Source organism: Camelus dromedarius, chromosome 23 (genome assembly GCF_036321535.1).
Source record: "Camelus dromedarius isolate mCamDro1 chromosome 23, mCamDro1.pat, whole genome shotgun sequence".
NCBI classification, from domain to species: Eukaryota; Metazoa; Chordata; class Mammalia; order Artiodactyla; family Camelidae; genus Camelus; species Camelus dromedarius.
Window position 1 is genome coordinate 20,075,716 of NC_087458.1, and position 17,750 is coordinate 20,093,465.

Consider the following 17,750-nt stretch of genomic DNA (forward strand, 5'->3'; position numbering starts at 1 on the left):
CCTAGAATAGCAGTTCTCAAACTTCTTGGTCTCAGGACTATTTACACTTTAAAAATTATCGAGGACCCAGAGAGCTCTACATAGCTCTTTTTACTGTAGCAGGGATTACGACTTCTTAAATATTTATTACTTCATTTAAAAATAAGGAACTCATGACATGTTAACACAAATAGTGTATTTTTATTTTTAAAATAATTATTTTCCCAAACAAAAATTAATGAGACGAGTGACATTGTTTCTGCAGATCTTTTTGATTTCTGGTATAATAGAAGACACTGGATTTTCTTATCTCCTTCTGCATTCCATCTGTTTTGGTTGAAATATATGAAGAAATCTGGCCTCAAATAAATATGAGGTTACAAAAGCAGGGAGCATTTTAAAACAGCAAGTTCATACTGTATAGCACAAGGAACTATATTCAATATCTGGTAGTAACCTATGGTGAAAAAGAATATGAAAACAAATCTATGTATGTTCATGTATGACCGAAGCATTGTGCTGTACATCAGAAATTGACGCAACATTGTTAACTGACTGTACTTCAATAAAAACAACAACAACAAAAAAAGCAGAGAACATTTTAATAGCCTTCTCTGATAATTATGGATATTCCTTGATATTACATCAAAACTTGACAAGTTTCTTAAAGGTTAGTTGCACAGTGTAATCTGAAATTGTATTAACTTTTCTAAAATCCATTGGCCTATCATTATTTTGAATACAACTTCTATGCATGATTTTGTAACACCATACGTTGATCACTGGAAAATACTGGTTCACCAAGTTATACAAATTTTCCAAGTGTTGACACATTTCATTATACAATACCTAAAAAATCAAATTCACTAATAACACCACTGATCTCATCAAAGTCATTTAAGTATGGAAAAGCTGTGAGTGCACAGTGACAGTTACAAGCTTTCCAAAATCCTAATTTTCATTTGAAAGCTTGAATGTTATCATTGGCAACAAATACCATCCTTTTTTCCCCCAAATTTGTTTGTTTTTGAGAAAATACCTGCCAAATACCCAAATATGAATAATCTTAATGTTTGTCTTTTCTTCAAGTAAAAATGATGTTCTGTGGAAAAAGCAAGTAGTTCAGCTTGTAATTCAAACAATGGCACATGATTTTCTAGAAAAAAAAATCCTACTTTGGTATGTGGCATGTGCTTCCCAATTGTCACACAAAAAGTATTAAAACAACATGTACTCAAGGTCGAGATTTAATAACAACTGAAATTCCAAAATGATAAACCATGTAATGCTGTATAAAAGGATTTATCAAAATTTGTAATCTTTATGGCTCTCAAAGTTATTTTGATTCAGAAAATGACACGTCTCAAAGAGGGAACAAGAATATATAGAAGGAATATACCTATGAATATATATAAATCTTGCTCACATGGTTGCAGCCACTGCAGCCGCTAGAGAGGAGCTGGGGGAGGACAGTGCCGCGTGTGGCTCTCACAACAACAGAGTGGCGATGTTCCCTAGACGGGCCAGTGCCGGGGCGCAGGGCCTGGGGTGGCAGCAGGGCAGTCTGCCTTCTGGCCTCCTACCAGTTCCTAGGAAGCCAGTTGGAGGGAAACGGCAGCAGAGGCAGAGGCTCCCCGCATGGCTGCCTCCCCTTCTGCCTGAGCCCAGGAGGCCAGGCAGCCCTGGTGGCTAGGGGTGGGGTGGTGGGGTGGTCTGCTGCCCAAAAATGAGTATTCTTTACACCAGGATAGGGAAACTTCAACCACCAGGAGGGGCACAAAGTTACCATTGTTGGGCTGGATAATGCAGGAAGAACTACCACCCTTTACCAGTTTTCTATGAATAAAGTTGTACATACATGCCTTACAATAGGAAATAATGTAGAAGAGAGAGTGATTAATAATACACGTTTCCTAACGTGGGATGTTGGAGGCCAAGAATCTTCATTCTTCCTGGAACACTATGCTAACACGGTTTGTAACAGTTGTTGTGGACAGTATAGAGAAAGGATCTGTAACTGAAGAACTCTATAAAATGTTAGCCCATGAGAACCTAAGGAAAGCTGGATTGCTGATTTTTGCTAATGAACAGATGTTAAAGAATGCACAACAGCAGCAGAAATCCCCCAGTTTTTGAAAATAACTTCTAATATATTAAGGATCACTAGTGGCATATCCAGGCATGCTGAGCTCTTACTGACCAGGGATTACGCCAAGGAATTGAATGGATGATGTCATATTTAAGAGCAATTATCTCTACCGACCTCTTCTCATTGACTTTGTATAAACGAAGCTTTAGACTTTACCTGAAAGCTACAAAAATTAATAGTTTAGATATATTTATAATAAATTGATTCAAACTTTTTCTATAAGAAGAAAAATTAAGACCACTTATTTGAAAACAAAATAAAGTCTCACCTTCCAATCTGCTTCTCTTTAGTTCCTTCCAAAGCAAGGTCTTAAAGCTGTTGACATTTTTCTCATAATGAATCCTCAGGACCCCGTGTAGGCTGAGGTAAGTACAAAGGAAGACATTATCAACTTTAAGAGTCTTATTAACAGTACGATCCTCAATTGAATGTTGTCTTCTTGTTCCATTAATTCAAAATTCAAGTCAGCGCAGATACTCAGTTTCCAATATTTTAAAATGTAATGTTACTTATGAACGTGTAAGTATATACGTAAGTATTTTGTGTAAACTTCAAGTTAATGGCTTTATGTTCTAAAAAGTAAGTAACAGAAAAATTAACAATATGCTTACTTATAACCGTAATGAGTACTGGCGTTAGTGTTAGTACCATTTTGTACTTACCCCCTGTATTCTCTGTATTGTACTAACCAACCCCCAAATCATTCAGCTGCCCTTTAAAAAAAAAAAAAAAGTTTGACATTTTGTACCTGTTTGTTTTTAGAAACATGTAATCCAGATGTGTGGATTGCCTATCAAATTCTTGGCTTAGTAGTACAAATGGGGAGAACTACACACTGAGCAACTATCAGCTTGTTCCCTTTATTGGACCTTATGCCTCTAAGTTACTGAGTACAGGCACACTTTGGCTTTATTGGGCTTTGCTTTACTGTGCTTCACAGATGGGTTGTCTTGAACAAATTGAAAGTTTTTTGGCAACCTTGAGTCCAGCAATTCTATCCATGACATTTTTCCAATACCATTTGTTCATTTCATGTCCCAGTGTCACATTTTGGTAATTCTTAAAATATTTCAAGCTTTTTCATTTCTACTGTATTTGTCCTGGTGATCTGGGATCAGTGACCTTTGATGTTACTACGACTCACTGAAGGCTCAGATGATGGTTAGGGGTTTTAGCAATAAAATATTTTAAAAGTATGTTTAACACAATATTAAAACCAACTATACTATTTAAAATGTACACTTTAAAAAAGATACAGTGCTATTGCACACTTGGTATAAACTTTTATATGCACTGGGAAAGCAATTTGTGTGACTCACTTTGTGATGTTGGGTCTATCATGGTCTGCAACTGAAACCACAGTATCTCCAAGGTATACCTATTAAGTGTAAATCCACTAATCATTGTGATTAAAATTATCAAGTGATTTTTTTTTAGCATTAATTGAACACTGCTGTATGAACTGTCTACCCAGAAAAGTAGCACCACATAAATATTATCAAGTAATTCAGCTGGACTCTTAGGTATTTGTCAAACATTAAAGTGAATTTGAGATAAAAAGCAAAGCATATTTTCCAAGCAACAAAGATCATTTGAAATCTTAGAGTGGGAATATTGAGGGTTTTTGGTCAACTTCTTACATTACATAAATGCACTTGACATATAAAATTCTAATGCTTTTAAGAATTTGGCTCAAAAATTGGTTAACATGCTGTATTGTTACTAATAACTTGACCCAAAATACCTTTTACATTTGCTTACTTTCCAATTACCTGAAAGTTGAATTTACTGTAAACAAATCTTAACGTTAAAAGTTTTCAGATGGAGGTACTGGGGATTAAACCCAAGACCTCATACATGCTAAGCTTGTGCCATTTTGCTGAGGTCTAAGCACATCACCCCTTTATGTATTTTATGCTCTAAAATCCTTAAGGCTAATTAATCCAAACTGTCAATGTTTTAGAGTATTCAAGAAATGACTCTTAATAGCCTACATTTCATTAAGATTTTGATCGGGAATACCATATACTACAAATGCTGACACAAAGTTTTCTATAAAATATACCCAATTAGGCATGGGAGATCAGTGTTTTATTTGGTATTATATTCAAAATCCAAGTTCCAAAACCCTTGGACGGCCATCTTTACTACTGCAAAGGAACTTAATTATCCACAAATTTTAGTATCCACAGGGGGTCATGGAACCAACCCGCCCCCAGATACCAAGGGATGACTAGTATCTTAATATTTGCAACTTGCTTTACAAAAGTAAATCCTAAGCATATATAAGTATCAGAAATAAACTGGAAAAAATTAGAAAACTGATTTCAGCTAGTTTTTAGAATACTATTTCAAGTGAGAGTTTAATGTTTTAAAATCAAACTTAACGTGCCTATTCTGTAGTGCCAAATTAGTTTGATTGGCAGCTGTTCATATTTTAATGTTGCCAGAGCTAATACTAGAAATTTAGGGGTTAACTAGTAACTCACTGGCTCCCTATCAATAAATAAAACTACTTCCCATCACGAAAAATTTTTTCGAAAATCTTTTGTAAAAAAGTTTTCCTAAATTTAAGGTAGTTTTCACTGAATCCAGTCCATTTCTTTACACCAATTTTGGTACCCACCAATTATTTCCCAGACCGATCATCGCCCTGGTGCTTAGTACAGCAAACAGATTTTCCCATGTCAGCACTACTAGTTGACGTGGAGAGCTTATACTTTTCTCTGCAATTCTCTATACTTATTTTAATGTCCCAGAGTTTTGTAAATTAAGTATCCCTAAAGTCCTATATTCAACATTTTCAATCTTTGAGAACTTTCTTGCACAGTACAAAGATGATTCAAGCTCATCTTTTGCTTCCCAGCCTTAGGTTACAACTCCCAATACTTGGGTTTTCAAGGGTGACAAACTGACCCAGGGATTTCATTCAGCCTTCGAAAATTTCTGCAGAAAATACGCCATTGGTTCTTAATTACAAAAATATCCTATTTTTCCTTCCTTCATTCCATTAAATTGAAATAAGCACGCTTCATCAGATGGTTTATAAATATTTATTAGAATTCAAAGCTGTTTTCTCTTCTATCCCAGGAGCATCCATTCAGCTGCCTGCAAGAACAAAGCAAAGCAACCTTTTTTAGTCCCATTTCTAGGTTTCATTTCTAATGGCATTTGAGATACACAGAACATCAGATCTTTGATTATCATCAAGTAATCAGTGAGAGAGTTCAAGTTGGGGTGAGATCATCATGTATTCTGGAACAAAAGACAACAGTACTAATATTTTCAAGGCTCACTCACCTCTCTCAACTGGTAAGTTGCATTTGACTGCTGCTGTGAAATGCCCTGAAAAAGAAAGACTATGTTAGATCACAGCATTAAAAAACTTGTGTGATACTTGTTAGTAAAGTAACCTCAGAAATCAAAATGGAACGGTTTTATGGGTGATATCATTGTATTCATTTGGCAGAATCATCGCATCATTGGTTACATTCTAACTTATCATATAGACCAAAGACTAACTTACCCTTAAATCTTAGGGTAACAGGTCTGCCTGTTTAAAAATGGAAAAAGAAAAAAAGCCTTGAAAATTTACCCTACTTCACTTTCCCATTTTTAATAACCCATGTTAACTTTTTCAAAAAATTTAGGGCAGTGAACCTGTTCTGTACAATGGTGGACCTTTGTCATCGTACATTCGTTCAAACCCAGAGAAGCATGTAACACCATGAGCAAACCCCAATGAACTGACTTAGGGTAAAGTTGTATCAATGTAGGTTCCTAATTTTAAGTCCCACTCCAGTTCTAGATGGTGAGGTGTGTGAAGACGGTCCTGGTATACAGGCAATTTTGCTGTGAATCTAAAACCACTCTGGAAAATGACTATCGATTTAAAATCAGCTAAATAACAAATTGTGGAATAATCTATAAATTAATATGTATGAATACGTAGATTAATATGTAATAAAAATTTACTTCCCCAAAATGTGTTAACCTATGCTTATCCAAATGACCATATATCCTAACCATGAAATTTACAGAACATTTCCCTAAGAGCCACCATACTTAATCCAAATCCCTGAACATTCCTATGAGACAGTTTCCGTTTTCAAGGGTATGAACAGAATATAGTTGCAGCCAGATACGTCAGATAGGAGCGAAAGACAGTATTTGCTCATCACTGTTACTCTGCTGAACTATGTTATCATCATTGTATCGGCTTTAAACCACGTAACACACCAAACAAACTTGAGACTACTGTACCTCTGCTTAAAACTCCTTCTTCCATGTCTTGTAGCAACCCATCTCTTCACACCTGCAGAAATTTAATCAAATTTACTAATAGGTAGTTACAGGTAGATTTCAAAAAATTTCCATACACTGTTTCAGTTTTTAAAAAAATCTTCATTCTTTCTCAGAGAGATTCCCATCTGTTTAGTTTAAAAAAATCATCATTAACAGCATCTTGCCAAGTAACTAGTTACAACTGATAAGATACATACCTTTATACAAAAGCTCCCCGAAATCCGCACCTGAAAAATAGTGTTTCTTTAGACATGCTTCACAAGAGGTTAACATTAAAGACTGTTTACTTCAACTGTCCAGTGGCTTGTGCACCACTAGAAAACACTTGACACATGTCAACAATTACTAAGACCAGCACATTTCAGAAACAATAAACCTCAGTGCCAAGAGCCAAAGAACTGTTTCCATGTCTTACCCCAAGCAAGCCATCCAGATAAAATCATATACCCGGTAGCTAGAAGAGAAAGAGACACCTTTTACTAAATTATTAATGGCAAGTAAGTTTTTTTTTATTAATTTTTGACACAGGGTTCTTCAGTGTTAGACTTGTCTACATGCTCATTTCAGGTCAGACATTTGCTCAACATCATTACAAAAACCCTGTTTAGAGTATGCTCAACATGCATTTGCAAACCAAACACAGGAAGTTAGCTTGATAGTTAAGCATTCTAATTCAGCAGTGTTCTCAGTAACTTTTGAGCTATGAAATTGTTTTAAACATTAATACTCACCAAAAAAGTTCCAGACATGTCAAAAACTCAAGTCCACCTAAGAAATAAGAATACTTTTATAAATAGCCAAAGATGAATTTTCTCCCCACAAATCTCCCCACAAAAGTGCCTGATATCAGATAGAGCTAATTAAAACTTTCATGTTTAGTCAGTATTTGCTTTATCATCACACAGGCTGCTCTTACAAATCAACAGTCGTAAGGTAATAGGACAAGGATCTGCCACTTAGCACAGTTTAAACACTCCATGGTAGGGCTGGTTCCTGTGCATTAGAAAGCAACTCTTAAAAGCCATTAGTGGCATTTGTCATGCCTGCCCAGTTACCAATATTTAGTTCAGTTAGTTTTACTTACCCCTTCAACTTCCAGCTAATTCTGCTTAGCGCCTACAAAAGAGAAGCTAAATTAGTAGTGGCAGTTTGCTTACATTATTAATAAAAGCTTTACTAAACCAGATACATCAGACAAATGGTCTATCTCTTTCATGTTTCAATCTGTTGAACTATGCAACCATCATAGTATCTGTTTATCCAAATTCCTCCCTAGAAGTTTTAGAAAGGGAGGAAAACCCTATTGTAAGCATCAACAATTTGTAATCCTTTAAAAAAGAACTGTAAAGTGCTGGGTAAAGAGTATAAAAAGGTTTCTCACCTGTTTGCCCATAAATACAGCGTAAAGCCTCTGCTGTGGGACCTGGGAATAAACAGTTTCATGTAAACTTAGGTGCAGTCTCAACGGTCTCTCAATCACCATTTTGTGTGCCTCAGTTAGGATAATGGTGGTAATAATTCTCGTCATCCTCACAGTCAAGAGTAGCAAATAAAATGTCATCATTGTGGCACATTCAGTGGACTTTTCAACCCAACTTCCCTTTTTAAGGGTATTTCAGTAACTCACCCCAGTAGCAGGTCTCATCCATTTGGCACGTAACTATAAAACAAAGAATATCCAATGCAACATACTGTGCCACTAAGTTAATCGTTAACATCTTACCATTTAAGCCTCAGAATAAAATTTTTCAGAAATCCATTCTGCCCACTACTCTTAAACCATCACAGGCTTAACAAAAAGACCTCTTAAGCAGATTGCATTCTTCCCACCGCATTTAGCCGTTTCTTACCTGTTCATCAGAAGCCATCAAAAGCCAAACTGCATTCATGCCTAGCATCATTCCTAGGGAAAAATTAGCAACTTTTAAAATTTACTTTATTCTAAACTAAGTTTAAGGACTATGTCGTCCTCGCATCCTCTATGCAAGTGATTTACACCACCCTTAATCTCCTGAGAGCACTGCACAAAATTAAAGAACCAGTCATACAAATGATGCAGTGCGGAATGCAGCAATTTAGAGAAGCACGTGGACTTCCCCAGTTAGCGCCTTTCCTTAGAGCACTTGGCTAAAGGAAAATGGGGCCGAAGCCATTAACAAAGACCCACTCGGTGACTCGGCATGCACCGCCATCAGAGCCGTTGGCATTCATCAACAGTCTCAGATGTCCCTACCAACACAGGCTTCATCAGAGGCAGGGCCTAGAGCCGAGGTTTTTTCGCAGTTCGGCCCCCAGCAACGCACGCACAAATTAGATCGCGCCTGCACCCAATGCGCAATCCTCCGCCATCTCCATCTTGTGAGTCCTTCAACGGCCTACGACTGGCCTGGAAATGCAAGCCAGCTTAAGGGGACTTAATTACTAAGAGCTGCTAGCCTCGCGCGAAGAACCCATTTAACGGCAAACCGAAGACATACATACCAAAGACCGACTCGTAGCCTGGAAAGACCGAGATGGCGGCCAGACGCTTGTATATAAGGCGCTTTTCAATGACGTCATGACGCACGCTCTCCGCCAACGTCCGCTTCGACTCCGGCACCTCTCCTCCCTCTGTCTCCTCCTCCTCCTCCAGAAGCACCTCCCTCCCGTCCTCTAATCCCGCCCCTTGACCCGCCTCTGGCCCCGCCCCACTTCGCCGCTGTGGGCGGGGACACGACAGCCTACGTGACGCAGGGCTCCCGCCCTCCTACCGACTGAGGAGGAAGAGAAGAGAGGGGAGGGGGCGCGAGGGACGGAAAGCGCTGGGGGAGGGGAAAGGGGGGCGGTGTAAGGGTGAGTGATTTCCTTCCGGCACGTCGCCCGCTCCGGGGGAGGGGGTGGGGGGTTTCACTTCCGGGACGGTGTTCCGGCCCATTCCGGCCCATTCCGGCCCATTTCCACCCCCGGAGGTAGGTGCTGCTCCTTGACTGGGCTCGGGCCCCGCACGCCGGTCCCGCTGCCCTGCCCTGGGGCCGCCTTGCCGGGTCTCCGCCGCAGCCTGCTCCTGGGGCGCTCAGCCACTTCCCTCCACCCCGCCTCAAGGCACCCGGAGACCTTCCACCCCCTTGGCCCCGGGCCGGGCTGAGCTGCCGGACCCGCCCCCTCGCCGGGCCCCTCCCTCAGGACCCCGGACTGGGCGGCCCCCTCCCCCACGGCAGCCCGGACACACCCAGATACACACACCCACCTCTGGGCAGCTCCCCGCCTGCTTACGCCTACTGCCTGGACCGGGTCCCGGGGCGCCGCCCCCTTCCCGGTGCTTTACCCTCACCTGATTGCTCGCTCCCCGCCACATGCCTTGCTCCCCTTTCCACCCCCGCTTTTCGGTGACATTTCTCCCCTCTGCCAGTTCCCCGCTCCCCACGCTTCCTAACGCAGACGAAAGCCACCCAAGTATCGGAGTGGCCAACCCCATGCCGTTCCCGATTCTCCCTCTTACAGCTTGCACCCCTGCAGTGCCGACGGTAGAGAAAGACCTTACTCCAGGGGCTTCCTCCTCACTGGGGAATTGCCGGAAAGAGCAAACAAAAAAGGCGCTGGTGTAGGCTCCAAAATAAACATCTGAATTCATGATGGCAACGACAGAGGCTCTTATTGGATTAAAAGTTCCAAAACAAACAAAAACGCTTTGGAAAAAGGTCAGATTGGCTTAAGTTGGTTCTTGAAAGCAGTGTGTACACTACCCTATTTACTGATGAGTGTGTTGTAAATACGGGGCAGTACTATGAGCGTGTCAGGATAAGTTCCCGAAGTTTCAGGTCTTAAGTAACTATGTAAATGTCTATAAATTTACAGATTAAGTGGAAACACATTGGGCTCAAGTCAGTGTCTTCCTATTGGGATTGATACAAACTACTCTCAACCAGTGAAGGCTGTTGGATGTAGTTAACAGGTTTAAGTGGTTCAGCTATTTTTTTAAAAAATATTTTAATGTAACAACATTGAAGCTACTTGGTAAATGCTGTTTTCTTATCAGCTTTAGGGACCTAAATTTCAGAACCAAAGTATCATTACCACTCTGAAATTCCCAACTTTCAATTTAGATAGAGGCAGGTTTGCCTACCTTTTCCTAGTCCTGAGAGTAAACTTCAGGTTGTCTGCATCTTGTTAGAGTCCCAACACAACTCGGCTTTTCTTCCTAATCTAAATTTTGCCTGAGTCCTAAACCCAAAGCCTTTCTGTGGGGGCTCTGACTCTTCAGCTTAGAAATAATGGCTTACATTCATGTGGGATATTAGTCACTTCATGCAATAATAAACATAACTCATGCAGCATGTAGTAAAATATTAAGAAGAGTATCTAATCAGCCCATCCATATAGAATTGCATTTATTCTAAAAGCTTTCTTTCCTTCTCCAGAAAAAAATTAAAACACAGGACTTTATATCCTGTGTGCAAATACCTTACGATTAACACTTAAACAACTTTCACAGCTGCTTTCTCCCCTTCTGTTGAATGTCTGTTTTGAGATTACATAGCTTATTAGTAAGGAAAGTACGGGCTTAGGTTGAATTTTTAGAAGTCTAACAATCGCTTTTTTGTTTTAACAGTATCTTGCTGTGAAACCTAAACTAATAAACCTGTTGGTATTTGTTTTCCATATTTAAACACGTATCTCTTTTTACTTGGAAATTTTGAAACTTCTCCAAGTAGTGTTTTAAAATAGGTTTGAACTGGAAAGCCTGAGGGGAGTGAAATTATCATTATTAATGATGATATGGTTTCCTCTCTCAGCAGGGTTGAATGCCTGCCTACAACCTCAGGTACGACCATGGAGAAAGGTGGCAACATACAACTGGAGATCCCTGACTTCAGCAACTCTGTCCTGAGCCATCTAAACCAGCTGCGCATGCAGGGCCGTCTCTGTGACATCGTGGTCAATGTGCAAGGACAGGCTTTTCGGGCTCACAAAGTGGTACTGGCTGCCAGCTCCCCCTATTTCCGAGATCACATGTCCTTGAATGAGATGAGTACTGTCTCCATTTCAGTTATCAAGAACCCTACTGTTTTTGAACAGCTCCTTTCTTTCTGTTATACGGGGCGGATATGCCTGCAACTGGCAGATATCATCAGCTACCTGACAGCTGCCAGTTTTCTGCAGATGCAGCATATTATAGACAAATGTACACAGATCCTGGAGGGCATTCATTTCAAAATTAATGTGGCTGAGGTTGAAGCTGAATTAAGTCAAACAAGGACAAAGCATCCAGAGAGACCTCCAGAATCTCATAGTATTACACCAAATCTGAACCGCTCCCTTAGCCCCCGACAAAACACCCCAAAGGCAAGCCGGCGAGGTCAGGTTAGTGCCGTGCTGGATATCAGGGAGCTCAGTCCTCCCGAGGAGTCCACCAGCCCCCAGATAATTGAACAGAGTTCTGATGTAGAGAGCCGGGAGCCCATTCTTCGGATCAACCGAGCAGGACAGTGGTACGTGGAGACAGGAGTAGCAGACCGAGGGGCCCGGAGTGATGATGAAGTTAGGGTTCTTGGAGCAGTGCACATCAAAACTGAAAATCTGGAGGAGTGGCTTGGGCCTGAGAATCAGCCTTCCGGAGAAGATGGGAGTAGTGCAGAGGAAGTCACAGCCATGGTGATTGACACCACAGGCCATGGTTCTATAGGACAGGAAAATTATACTTTAGGATCTTCAGGAGCCAAGGTGGCTCGGCCAACAAGCAGTGAAATTGACAGGTAAGTTTTATTTTGTTTGCCATCTAATAGCTATTGTTCAGACATCACTAAAGCAGGCCCTCTGTGTGATACAAAAAGCATCTTCCTTACTTGATGTTCTCAAAGTTATATTGATATTGGGGAAACTGGAAGTGTGCCAAAAGACTCGCGTTCTAATTTTTTTTAAAGCAGGAAGCTCCTAGTCCTGAAGTATTCACAGTATTGTGAGAACTATGGTAAAGTTAGACACTTCCATGAATCAGAATAGCGTCTACAGTCACACTAGGATCAGTAATTGCCAGGGCTTCCTCGGAATTCCAGGAAGAGAGCTGATCTTCAGCTGGGAATCTGACTACATTGCCCTTCCTTGGTACGTTCTCACACAGGTAGGTGGCCTCTGGGAGTTTCACTTTGCTTTGTCGCACTGTTTTCTTTGTGCCCATCTACCAAATTAGAGGAATTATGGTACCAGCAGTGATTGTCCTGTTTAAATCAGTGTAATCAGAGTAATTGCAAAGAAAAGCTTTTTGAATGTTTTTCATTACTTTTCTTCGCTTGTCATTTGACGGTATCTTTTCTGTTTTATTGATGACAACTGCTACCACAAACCTGAGAGTCTTTTTTTCACCAGTGCTACTATGCCCTTTGCCCACTTCTCTCTTTCTAATACATTGCAGTTGTTAGAACATTTCTTTTTGGTGGAAATAATGATAATTTTAATCTAAGTAAGTTGAAAGAAAGTCTCAATTAAAAGAAAGAAATATTACCAACTTGGTAATATTTGTTCTTTTCCTTTCTTAAAAATTTTAAATTGACCATATGAACAATGGTAACTAAAGTAGCTATTACTTTGGTTCACATTTGGTCTTGAGAGACACACGTGTCACCAAAATTCGGCGAGTATATACTGTATTCACGTCAGGTGGTCTCCATTTGAGTATTTTCCTTCTTGTGTCCTTACTAGTTAAAATACTCTTGAGCATAATACTTATTGTCCCCCTAAATTAGCACTTTTGTCCCTCCACTACAGTTAGAACTGTAGCAAGTTAATAGCTCAAATGCAAAAATTTTTAATCTCCATTATCTACGTCAACAGTCTGAAATATACAACAAGTTATCGTGGGGCTTGGAGAAGAGATCAACCGAAAACCTAAGAGTTATGTAGAAGAAACAAAATTACACACCCAGTTTTAATTTGTTCTTTTCTTGGTCTCCTAGTACTTATGTAAAGTGAGAAGCTTACATTTAGCCTTAGCTTCCCCAGGTCAAATCCACTATGTCATTATGTATTTCTTTAATCTACTAAGGCAAACTTTTTAAAATTTCATACCAGATTCTATAGGGACTCCATGAAAGTATTTCTTAGAAATCTGTTGTCCAATTTGTTCCCCCTTCCTCGGCCATGGGGTAAAGAATATAGACATCACCATTTTTTATGTTCCTTGGCACTACTTGTCTATTAGGCCCCTTTGTGCTCCTCTTCCAACAGATTCAGCCCCTCCGGCAGTGTTGTCCCCTTGACCGAGAGACACAGAGCCAGAAGTGAGTCTCCTGCCAGAATGGATGAGCCTAAGCAGCCCAGCTCCCAGGTATGTGCTTGTGGATTTAGGACTACCGTGGCGCTTGAAGAAATTGCCACTGTGTGTGAACGCAGCGTAATGACTAAGGAAGGAGAGAGGTGGGAGGGGTAACAGTGGCCCTATTAAATAAATACTCTTTTGATTACTTCTCTCTTTATTCTTGCTTGTGAGCATGCTGGAAATATACTTTTGGTGTCAGCAGAGTTTGGGAAATAGAAAAAGATAAGATTGTGGAACTCTTTGCTGACTGTAGAAACTAGTCTATAGTCCTGAGAGTAATAAAAATAACCCCTAAAAACTACATGCAGGTAATTTAGGACCTGGGATGGAGAGAGTTTGATTTTGTGCATTGTGCATATAAGACTACATAATTACTAAGTTATACAGTATTGCATATTTGTGAATACGTGGCTTATACAGTTTTGTGTCCTGTTTGCTTTTTAATAGGCTTGTATCTTTTCATTTATTTTCTTCCTAAATCGTTTATTCAAACTAAAATGTCCTCGAAAGGACAGGAATGGTATCTTCTATTTTCTTTGCGATTCTCCTCAGCAAATAGTATATGTACGTAGTTGGTTGATATTTTTGTTTGTGTTTTTCTCATAGGTCTGTGTCACTGAAGATTGATTTTTAAAAAGATGCTCAACTCACCAAGTAGAACACAAATTGTAAACACTGTTGCTCTTTAAAAAGAAACACTGGTGGATTAAGATTGTGTAGCTAATTTTTAATCTTCTGCACTATACTGATAGTATCTTGTTTAATTTTTATCTAAACCTTTGGATGTTTATTGTTTACATAGTATAGTTACAGCTGCAAGACATTGTTACAAATTATGTTTACTTGCATATTATGCCGTTTGGTACCAGAAAAGGTACTGTAACCATTACAGGAGAATTTTTTAGTTTTAATAAGGTGTTAGAGAACATGCTAGGAGCTTGGAGGAATGTACTCATAATTAGGGCACTTTTTCTCCTCATCTCTCAAATAGGATGTGATTACTATTTGACTGTAATTATTGTGAAAATAAATACAGCAGTGAGACAGACCTTACAATTTACTGGGGGGATAAGACAGACTAACAGATATGCAGAACACATATAGATAAGACTGTATAGACTTCAGTAACAGTGTAATGGGAATAGGAATGCTTAAAAGGCACTTACAGGAATCAATATCTACTTAAGGAAAGTGTTCTTCAAAAGAGTTTAAATGTGGTTTTTAAAGTGGTTACAAAAAGGATAACTTATTCCACGTGTAGATGGGATAGAGATAAAAATTAGAATTCTACAAGAGTGTTTACCTGACTGAAGCAGAAGTTACAGGCTATAAAGAAATAGGAGGTAGGGGAGGGTATAGGTCAGTGGTATAGAGTGTGTGCCTAGCATACACGAGGTCCTGGGTTCAGTCCCCAGCACTGCCATCAAAATAGATTGGTAGGTAGGTAGGTAGATAGATGGACGGATGGACAGATAGATAGATAGATAGATAAACACCCTATAAACTCCCTCCACCAAAAAATAAAAAGAAATAGGAGATAAGTAGTGTCATCTGGAATGGATGTTAAGGGATGAGTTTATGTATGCCTTAACATGTATTAAAGTTTATTATGGTGAGTCTACTCACCAGTCATTTTTTTCCCTGCCACAGAGAACCAAAACAGAACATGGACGTACATTATTGTGAGAACAAATTTTGATGGGCTTGAAGAGCTTCCTGATTATGAGGGTGATTTAACTGGAACAGGCTACTAAGGTCACTCCTTTATTCAAAACGTTCTATGACTTTTTCCCTTTCTCTACCACATGGAGGTTAAAATACTTGGCCCAATTTTCCAAGTAATTTATAATCTTTTTAACTCAGCTTTTCCCACCATTCATCAGCATTCACTGTCTGTCCAAAACAGGCAGACTTTCTCTGTGCCTCAGAACCACAATCAAACTTTTTTCTGTCTCTGCACCTTGAGTCTGAGATACCCTGTTGTTTCCAGGCATCTGGGACCACCCAAGGCCCAGCTCCTAGTTCCCTCTGTCCTGAATAGCCTAGACCTCTTTGATCTCCCCTTCTTACACTACAGTAGCATTTACAGATGGTACTGTATAATATTTCCTAATTCTCTAATGACTCTTGTAAGTTACTCATTTTTTATTTGCAATAATTTGTCTCCTTCTAGATTGAAATCGCCTTGAGAGCAGAGTCCACATTTTCTAAACTTCATTGTATCTGACATTGTCTCATCAGGTGCCCACTAAATGGGAGTTGTTTTGCCTCTAAGTAGTTTTGAGTAACTAAGATTACTGTGGGGTAGGTGCCCAATAAAGAGACAGCCAGTAAATGAGGAATTATTTAGTTGCCTGTGAAGTCCTCAGTTTTGGAGATCTCTAAATAAAATTAGTAAATGAATCAGATGATTTTTGAAGTCCCTTCAGTTCTTTGAGTCTCAGGTTAATAACTGCAATTTTAGAATGGTTGACAGCTTTGAAGGCCATGGCAAGAATCTGGACTGGTATTTGTTTTAGAAAATATGGAAAGCATTCATTTATATGGAGTTTATTCATTATATGGAATGGTTCATTAAAAAAAGTTATTGAACACCTATTACATATCAAGCACTGATCAAGTTCAGGGGTATTCAGCAATGTGGAATGTCCCTGGGCTCACAGGACTTACAAAATAGTAGGGAGTTGCAAAGTGGGAGGAGTGAAATGATCCACCTGTTAGTGACAGAGAAAACCAGGAGGCAGCCATTTTTGTCCTTGCTGCTTTTTAGAGTTCAAATGAATAAAACTACCAAAGATATATTGTTGCCTTTGACAAGGACCTAATCTATATTTTATGCTCATTTACTTGCTCTTTTATTGCGACTTTATTGTAGTAATTTTTAGGTGAAGTATATTAAAATGTGTGAGTTTTCTGATTATGGTTCATCACAGATAGCTAAAATACATTTACTTTCTGCTTGTGGACAATACTGGTATGACATTAGTTTCCTTAATGTTAGGCAGTTTTTTTTAGGGAATTGGCACCCTCAGGATGAGGAATAATTGTGAATTTGTAGTGTCTAATAATAGCTAGCATTTATTGAGCTATGTTAAGCACTTTAGTGTATTCATGCAATGAACAGAGCAGTCTATGAGGTAGATGCTGTTATTATATCCATTTTACAGATAAAGAAGCTGACAAAGTAAATAACTTGCTCCAAATCAAACAATAAGTAGGATGCAGATTTGAACCCAGGTTCCAGCACACGTAATTGCTATGAAGCATAACAGCAGGTATTCAGGATACCCCAAGGTACTGTTACCATGTGTTATTCCCATGAGAATCCAATGGAGCTGGCAAAACATGTAACTTTTTCATTTTATGGATGAGGAAACAGCCTCATAGAAGTTATACTGTGCTTTGTCCGTGGTCAGCAAGGACCTTTTAGTGGAATAATCCCTCATTCTTTATGTGAGTTCAGTTTTGATTATCCAGGGAATTGGAGCAGAAAGAAAAGTTATATAAGACAAATTGAAATCATCTAAAACCTCAGCCTTAATATTCAATGCTGGACTTCACATACTGCTTCCCAAACCTGCTGAGAACTGCCTCTATTCTGTTGGAAAAACTGAAGAACACTGTTAGCTAACATATATGAAAGGAGACAAAACACATTTTTAGAAATTCAAGAAGAAGTTACAAGATTAATTGATAATTAAATTCATGTTTGTCCAGTTAATCTAGAGTCAACATTTACATATTCTCCTTTTTCCGTTAGTACTTTACCTGTGCTAAACATATGTAATTTCCTCCTACATATTTAAAATGCTTATGTATATATATAATTGTTTTTTTTTTTACTTAAAACATTGTATACAGAATATACACACATGCACACACAACAACTTCAGAAGTCAGCCAGCTAAATAAGTCAGTAATTTCTGAATGGTGATATTTTAATACAGAATTTTGAATGCAAAATATATATAAATCCAAGGGTTTTAAATTATTCATTCAAAGAAATGTATTGTTCCCTCCGCTCCC

General features: G+C 39.1%; 1 protein-coding gene, 1 long non-coding RNA gene, 10 other non-coding genes and 1 pseudogene across 20 annotated transcripts in view; 2 read left to right on the plus strand and 11 right to left on the minus strand.

Annotated features, from left to right (window-relative positions):
* The first annotated feature begins 1,705 nt into the window (after positions 1-1,705).
* Positions 1,706-2,332, plus strand: LOC105092800 (ADP-ribosylation factor-like protein 5A; annotated as a pseudogene).
* Positions 2,333-5,165: 2,833 nt separating this feature from the next.
* On the minus strand, positions 5,166-9,347 carry LOC105092781 (uncharacterized). The gene is made up of 11 exons (XR_010377605.1): positions 9,288-9,347; positions 8,915-9,179; positions 8,284-8,336; positions 8,061-8,093; positions 7,815-7,856; positions 7,518-7,549; positions 7,165-7,201; positions 6,849-6,887; positions 6,631-6,660; positions 5,429-6,443; positions 5,166-5,236 (listed from the first exon to the last, which is right to left on the minus strand). It is a non-coding gene; the product is annotated as an uncharacterized LOC105092781 (long non-coding RNA).
* Positions 5,310-5,386, minus strand: LOC116148250 (small nucleolar RNA SNORD81). Its single transcript, XR_004131768.1, has one exon. It is a non-coding gene; the product is annotated as a small nucleolar RNA SNORD81 (small nucleolar RNA).
* LOC116148252 (small nucleolar RNA SNORD47) lies at positions 5,539-5,616 on the minus strand. The gene has a single exon (XR_004131770.1). It is a non-coding gene; the product is annotated as a small nucleolar RNA SNORD47 (small nucleolar RNA).
* Positions 6,267-6,347, minus strand: LOC116148255 (small nucleolar RNA snR60/Z15/Z230/Z193/J17). The gene has a single exon (XR_004131773.1). It is a non-coding gene; the product is annotated as a small nucleolar RNA snR60/Z15/Z230/Z193/J17 (small nucleolar RNA).
* On the minus strand, positions 6,507-6,591 carry LOC116148251 (small nucleolar RNA SNORD79). Its single transcript, XR_004131769.1, has one exon. It is a non-coding gene; the product is annotated as a small nucleolar RNA SNORD79 (small nucleolar RNA).
* On the minus strand, positions 6,964-7,028 carry LOC116148264 (small nucleolar RNA SNORD78). The gene has a single exon (XR_004131782.1). It is a non-coding gene; the product is annotated as a small nucleolar RNA SNORD78 (small nucleolar RNA).
* On the minus strand, positions 7,277-7,339 carry LOC116148254 (small nucleolar RNA SNORD44). The gene has a single exon (XR_004131772.1). It is a non-coding gene; the product is annotated as a small nucleolar RNA SNORD44 (small nucleolar RNA).
* On the minus strand, positions 7,617-7,685 carry LOC116148263 (small nucleolar RNA SNORD77). The gene has a single exon (XR_004131781.1). It is a non-coding gene; the product is annotated as a small nucleolar RNA SNORD77 (small nucleolar RNA).
* On the minus strand, positions 7,923-8,004 carry LOC116148248 (small nucleolar RNA SNORD24). The gene has a single exon (XR_004131766.1). It is a non-coding gene; the product is annotated as a small nucleolar RNA SNORD24 (small nucleolar RNA).
* On the minus strand, positions 8,163-8,224 carry LOC116148266 (small nucleolar RNA SNORD75). Its single transcript, XR_004131784.1, has one exon. It is a non-coding gene; the product is annotated as a small nucleolar RNA SNORD75 (small nucleolar RNA).
* LOC116148253 (small nucleolar RNA SNORD74) lies at positions 8,616-8,695 on the minus strand. The gene has a single exon (XR_004131771.1). It is a non-coding gene; the product is annotated as a small nucleolar RNA SNORD74 (small nucleolar RNA).
* ZBTB37 (zinc finger and BTB domain containing 37) overlaps positions 9,248-17,750 on the plus strand; it is a 59,407-nt gene continuing 50,904 nt past the window's right edge. For 4 of the 9 annotated variants that reach the window (XR_010377556.1, XR_010377554.1, XR_010377555.1 and 1 more), the window contains exons 1-2: positions 11,065-12,165; positions 13,634-13,733. Coding sequence is in view for 6 of the 9 variants with exons in the window: in XM_064478001.1 (XP_064334071.1) it covers positions 11,189-12,165; positions 13,634-13,733 (1,077 nt within the window). In the remaining 3 variants the exon portion in view is untranslated. Of the gene's footprint in view, positions 9,382-9,802; positions 10,111-11,064; positions 12,166-13,633; positions 13,734-17,750 lie in introns of those variants that run through there. The other 5 variants (XM_031435742.2, XM_031435741.2, XM_064478003.1 and 2 more) reach the window with 5 other exon arrangements.